At 36.9% G+C, this 7,500-nt stretch overlaps 1 protein-coding gene across 1 annotated transcript in view; it reads right to left on the bottom strand.

Annotated features, from left to right (window-relative positions):
* Positions 1-3,821: 3,821 nt before the first annotated feature.
* The window catches only part of LOC125044729 (myosin heavy chain, muscle-like), a 16,855-nt gene continuing 13,176 nt past the window's right edge, over positions 3,822-7,500 (bottom strand). The window contains exons 19-22 of the mRNA XM_047641610.1: positions 6,737-6,982; positions 5,219-6,006; positions 4,563-5,016; positions 3,822-4,472 (exon numbers count right to left, since the gene is read on the bottom strand). Coding sequence (XP_047497566.1) covers positions 3,957-4,472; positions 4,563-5,016; positions 5,219-6,006; positions 6,737-6,982 — 2,004 coding nt within the window. The 3' untranslated portion in view covers positions 3,822-3,956. The remainder of the gene's footprint in view (positions 4,473-4,562; positions 5,017-5,218; positions 6,007-6,736; positions 6,983-7,500) is intronic.

Raw genomic sequence — 7,500 nt, 5'->3', positions numbered from 1 at the left:
TTTTCCCAGGCTTTCAGAGTTTTTTCCGTTTATAACGCATTTGTTAAAAAGATTGGCTAGTTTCACTATTGCAGTTTCTCCTGCATCTTTTATAAGGTCTATACCAATCCCGTCTTCACCTAATGTTTTCCTTCTCGTCATGCTTTTAAGCATTTTTTTTTTTTTTATTTCTTCTGTTGTGATGTTACCGTGTTCGCTTCTATCCGTGGCTGTTCATTTGAGTTGTATAGATCCCTGTAAAAGTCTTTCACTATTATGATTTCATTCTTCAGTTCTCCATCTTGTCTCTTTATTGCATACATTTGATTTCTCCCTATTCAGAGTTACCTTTTAGCTGTATTCATACTGGTATGTGAGATCACTGTTTCATTTACTACTTGAGTACTGAATGTTTTTACATCATTATTTATAGTCTTTGTTAGTTAAGCTAATTCTATTTTATGCAGGTTTGACAATACTTTCAGGACCCTACGTAATTGCATAGGCTTTTTAGTTTCTAATGATAGCTTGCTGGAGCTTTGCTTGAGGTTTATTATGTCACTGAACTGTTTGCTGATTTGGTCAATGTTCTTCGTCGCTGAGAAGTGAATATCTGTTTTGAATGTTAAAGTTAAATTTTGTCGCTCAGTCTTTGGGTTAGCTAAATTTGGCTCCGGTTACCAACATTTACTTTATTAACACATTTTTTAATATATCGCTTCTATTTGAAATTATGAAGTCAGTTTCGTTTTTTATGTCAGATAGCGACTTCCAGGTCCACTTCCGCACTAGTTTTTTTGTTTATTGTTTTTTTAAGAATATATTCACGATTTTGAGTGATTGAGCCTCTACAAAATCGACTAGCATTTGCCCCCTCAATTCCTAGTGCCTATTCCGTGATTCCCCACTACGGTTTCTCCTTTTGTCTTTTTACCTATTTTAGCTTAAAATTTTCCATAGTTATTGTGAACTGGGTTTTTACTCTCTTGCTGACTAAATGAACATCTTCATAGAAGCTCTCTATTTTTTCATCACTGTGGCTGCAGGATGGAGCACAGACTTTAACAATCTTTAAGTTGTACCTATTATTTAGTTTTATTGTTATTGAAGTCACTCTTTCGCTTATACTATAGAATTCCACAATATCCCTCTCTAAATGTTTGAGAACAAAGAAACCTACCCCTAATTCCTGCTTTCTATCCTGGGGATTACCCCTCCATTAGAGCACGTGTCCATCATTTAGAATAGTAGTTTAGCTGGGATGCCACTGATAAGCCCCTCCAGCAAAGTTGGCCCTCTCTAATGTGGACTTATGAGCAGCAACGCATGGGCTGCTCACTACACCAGGGTATACTCCCGTGACCATGGGCTTAAGTATCAGAAGTGTATATATGCGTGATTATATTTTATACTCTAAGTTCATTTAGGCGTATGTACACCTAGTGTAGATATAGATGTTCACCTGCAAATGCCCTAAGTACTATGCATATGTTCATTTTCGTGCACATGTACATGCAAGCATACACCTTTACATATGATCCTATATATATGATATGCATTACATACTCCTACATTATACACAACTACACACATGCATATGCATACACATATAGACCTATGCGCATATCATATGCGCATATATATATATGTGTATAGGCATCCACATATATGTGAACACACATGCGCACATACCTTGTACACTTACCTATGACTATACATACACATATATATAGCCATACATATGCTTACGCACACGTATATGCGTAGACATTAGTGTTCACCCATATATATATATATATATATATATATATATATATGTATACACCTGTACATGCACATATATATGTACATATATGCATACAAATATATATACACATTTACATATATACACACATATATATATACACACATACCCATATATATATATATATATATATATATATATATATATATAAACATGTATACATACACACATATACATGTACATATATATACGCATATATACACACACACCTACACCCATAAATGCATATACATACACATACATGCACATACATATACATACATATACATATATACATATGAATATATGCACATACACAAATACACATATCTATGTATATATACACATGTATACCCTCATATACAACCACGGGAACATATACATACATCTTGTACACTTACACATAACAATACGCATACATATAACTGTACATACAAAACATAGCCATGTACACATGCCCTGCATACACATACCTACGTACGTGCATGCATGTCCGTATATAAGTTTAGATGCACATGTGTATTGCTTCTCTTGCATACACACACACATGGCCATATGCACAAACACGCATGCACCTGCGCACTTCTGTGCATACGCACTCATACTCGTGCACAACCATTTGAACAGTGTCTGCCTAAGCGCACATACGCACTCCATTATAATGTTCATTATAATGTGCATAAATCGTAGGCTTGCAGCAGTGGGGTTGAGGGGAGGAGGCGGATGATGTGGAAGAGGAGGATTCAGGGCGATGTTGGAATGGGTAAGGAAGGGGTTTGGGGGTAGAGGAAGTTGGAAAGGTGATTTTGTATCTGGCAGTTTTTTTTCGGAGAGGTGTCGCATTCTTTAGCGGTTGCTATGCCAACTGGCATGTGCCCGACTGCGACCGCGCGGGGTCAGCGTTTGAGGTGCCATTGAAAGCTTAGTTAATGCATAGTTTATCTGGCAGATTTTCTTTCGAGTGGCTGATTATACATGTCGCTTTATGGTAACCACATTTAAACCTACCTGATTTTGTGATGTATTGTACATACTGGCGGTTTGGATGTTCCTTGGCGAATCTACGTGAGGGAAAACTATAATCCCCGTGCGATTTGGCATTGTTACTCGGCGTCCTGTAGGTATGGGGACATGTGATATCTGTTATTTCCTAATAGGTATTCTTTTCTGGTAGGTGCTGGTGATTATTATCTTTTTTTACTGCTGATTCTATCTACTGCGGCACTCTGTCTACTCGCTGATTCTATACATTGTGGCATTGGGACCTTATAAACTTATTGAGCACGGTAATGGAACTTAGTATTCCTAGTTGACACTTTCAGGCATTCCGTTTAGTTTAAAATGGTATGCATAATCCAATGATGAATTTTATAGACTTATGAGATGTTTAAATGAATTATTGTTTCTATTTTAGTTGGACTATAAGTTCTATATATTCTCGAATCTTTCTTATGTAGCACTATCACATATAACTTCTCACTTGTAATTTTTAACACTTATTATAACTAACCTAACCACGACACCGCTCTCACTCATTGCTCTCTCTCTCTCTCTCTCTCTCTCTATATATATATATATATATATATATATATATATTCAAATGTGTGTGTGTGTGTATAAATATAGGCATATATATATATATATATATATATATATATATATATATATATATATATATATATACAGTATTGTGTGTATATATATATGCAGTATATATATATATATATATATATATATATATATATATATATATATATATATATACCGTATATACACAGAGTATATATGTATATGTGTATATATATATATATATATATACATTTGTATAGCCATATATATGTATTTATATATATATATATATATATATATATATTTGTATGCATGCATATGTGTGTGTGTGTGTGTGTGTGTGTGTGTGTGTGTGTGTGTGTGTGTGTGTGTGTGTGTGTGTGTGTGTGTGTGTATGTGTATGTGTATGTGTATGTGTATGTGTGCGTGTGCGTGTGTGTGTGTGTGTGACAGATATATTAGAAATATAACAGGTACCAGAAACAAATTGTTATGTTTTATATTTTTATGTCTTTCTGAGTGCTATACATCCTACAGTTACAGGCCTTCAATGTGTTTATGCACACTATCTGAATGTTTACTATAAACAGCCTTCAAGTGTAGGTGTTTAGAAAGCGCAAAACACTCAGTGCCTCTCAACTGTCTCCAGCTCCTGCTGAGCCTTGCGGAACTTGGCCAGGTTGAGGGCGGCGATCTCCTCGGCCTCCTCGATCTGGCGCTTGTAGGTCTTGATCTTCTGCTGGAGCTTGTCGACCAGGTCCTGCATCCTCTCGTGGTTCTTCTTGTCCTCTTCAGACTGGAAGCTGAGTTCCTTGATGCGCCTCTCGCACTTCCTCAGGTTCTTCTGGGCGTCGGCGTGACGGCGAGCCTCGTCATCCAGCTGAGTCTCCAGGTCGCGGATGCGAGATTCCAGTTTAGTGATAGCTTTTCTGCCCGTCTTATGAGCGGTTGCCTCGAGCTCTTCAAGGCGAGTCTGAAGTTCCTTAACAGATAACTCCAGGCCCTTACGCATCTTCTCCTGGGTTTGAGCATGTTCTTGCTCAGCACGGAGTTCGTCAGCCAGACGAGCAGCATCAACCATGGCCTTCTTGGCCTTTTCCTCGGAGTGTTTGGCCTCATTCAACATATCATTGAGTTCCGCCTGTAACAAATACAAAAGTTTAATTAACACATGCTTTAATACATAAATGCACCAACACGGTATTTCAACTTGAAATAATTTTTAGCTTACATGTTGGGTTTGCAGTTCTCCTTCCAGCTTCCTCTTCGCCATGGAGAGAGATCCATGCTGGGCTGTAAGGAGACTCATGGTTTCAGAGGCATCAGCAAGGTCAGCCTCGGCCTGGCGTCGGCCGCGGTCTGATTGTTCCAAAAGCGTACGTGATTCTTCTAATTCACTGTTGACGGCATTTGCTTTACGCTCTGAGGCGCTGCACTGCTCACGATACTCAGAAGCGAGACGCTGCTCTTCCTCCATTTTGATTTGCATGTCTCGCACATCAATCTGGGCTCTCTTTATTTGCTTCTGAATATCGCCATTGGCTTTGTTAGCCAAATCAAGAGCAATTTCCAGTTCACTAATATCCGATTCAAGCTTCTTCGTCATGCGAAGAGCTTCAGCCTTGCTCTTGGCTTCAGCTTCAAGTGAAGCTTGCATGGACTCAATTGCACGCTGGTGACATTTACTGTTCAGAAATAGATGATGTTACAAACCTAGATTTATAAAATGCATATACAAAATGTATATGACGGTTATATATAGATACATACATTCACATATACACACATTTATAAGTGCGTATGTGTGTGTAGCATAGAAATAGAAAAGTCATATATATATATCTGAAAGTAAGTAAGCAATATTTCCAAAACAACACTGATACTCACCGAGTGGCATCAAACTCTTCTTCCTTCTCCTGAATACGCTTATCAATCTCCTGCCTGACTTGGCTCAGCTCCAACTGACCACGAAGAACCTTGTTCTCTTCCTGTTCAAGGGCAGCTTCGGCCTCCTCAAGAGCAGCCTGGAGCTCCTCCTTCTCGATCTCGAAACGCTTGGCGTTCTTTTCAATCTCATGAAGAGAACGGCCACCCTCGCTGATCTGCTCCATCAAGTCCTTGATCTCCTCAGCAAGACCCTTGTTTTCGCGGCGAACAGTATCTAGATGTTCCAGGTTTTCCTCATACATAGCCTTGATGCGGAAGTGCTCAGTGGAATACTGACGACATTCCTTCTGGGAAGCATCAAGCTCGGTGGCCAGTTGGTCAACCTTGATCTTCCATTCATTAACAACTCTGTCAAAGGTTTTTTGCCTCTTTTCAGCAGCATTAGCCAGACCCTGAGCACGGTCCACCTGAAGCTGCATCTCATCGATTTCGGAAATGATGCGTCCCTTGGCCTTCTCCAGCTGCATATTCTTGACATTGAGTTGTTCAATTTGCACCTCAGCTTCCTCGAGACGAGCGGCAAGCTTCAGACGGGCGGCTTCAATCTCTTCAGCACGGGCAATGCCTTCTGTTTCATATTTTGAGCGCCACATGTGAGCTTCAGCATTGGCCTTGGACAGCTGGCGGTTGGCATCAGCCTTGGCTTCAGTCTCTTCATCAAGCTGCTCACGAAGACCATCCAGATCATGCTCCAAGTTGCGGAACTTGCCAAGAAGAACACTACGATCCTGTGTGAGTGAATTAGTATCATGATGTTTATTTAGGATTTCGTGCTTCAGGATATGTGTTTTTATTTACACACACACATGTATATGCGTGTTTGTGTGTGTGTGTGTTTATATATATACATGTGTGTGTGTGTATGTGTTTATATATATATACACATGTGTGTGTGTGTGTGTTTATATATATATATATATATATATATATATATATATATATATATACATGTGTGTGTGTGTGTTTACATATATATATATATACACATATATATAGTATATACATGTGTGTGTGTGTGTTTACATATATATATATATATATACATATATATATATATATATATATATACACACACATGGGTGTGTGCGTGTGTGTGTGTGTTTATATATATATATACATACATATATATATATATATATATATATATATATATATACACACATGTGTGTGTGTGTGTGTGTGTGTGTGTGTGTGTGTGTGTGTGTGTGTGTACATATATATGTATATAATATATACATATGAATATATATGTGTGTGTACTTATATATATATATATATATATATATATATATATATATATATATGTATATATAGATATATTGATATATATATATATATAATGTATGTGTGTATGTATTATATGTTTATGTATATGTACATTTATATATGTGTGTGTATATGTATACATTTATTTATTTATTTATTTATTCTTATTGATGTATAATTCTAACCTCCTACCTTAGATTCATCTTCTACTATCTTTTTAATGTCATCCAGCTGAGTTGTAAGAGAAGTTTTGAGATTATTCAGTTGATTGATCTGATTGTCTGCCTCTTCCAACTGCCGAAGGAGATCACCGTTCTCCACAGCAAGTTTCTTCTTCTGGGCATCGAAGTCATTGAGAGTACGAGTCGCTTCATCCAGCCTGGCAGTCACGTCGTTGATCTGCTGCTGGATTACCTTGTTGGCCTTCTCAGCAAGCGCCTGGTCAAAGGAAGAGAAAAATTCAATAAAAAAAAATATTTCAACAACAATAGCCACTACTGCTTTCATTATTGCTGCTGTTGTCAGTTTTCTGTACTATTATTGTTGATGGTATCATTGTTATCAGTATGGTTGATATTGTTGTCATTACTTTTATTATTATTTTCATACTTATTATTATGACTATTACTATTGCTATTGTTGTCATACTACTATTACTATTATCATTATTGTTATTGTTATTATTTCAGCATTATTGTTATTTTTGTTGTCATTACTATCAATATTATCATTGTTGTTGTTTTTATTGTTATTATTTTCTTAATTATTATGAACACAACTGTTACTGTCCTCAATATCATGATCAATAAAATCACATTATCATCACAAACCTTGTCGTGATGGTTATCAATGTTATCATTATTATAATGGTGCACGGTTATTATAACTGTTGTTATTACCAGTAGGCCACCATCATTACGACTACGATATTATACATTTTATGACAAGTTATCTTT

This window comes from Penaeus chinensis, chromosome 36 (assembly GCF_019202785.1).
Source record: "Penaeus chinensis breed Huanghai No. 1 chromosome 36, ASM1920278v2, whole genome shotgun sequence".
NCBI lineage: Eukaryota > Metazoa > Arthropoda > Malacostraca > Decapoda > Penaeidae > Penaeus > Penaeus chinensis.
Note: the sequence above shows the minus strand (reverse complement) of the source record. Positions and strands in the feature narration are given on the sequence as shown.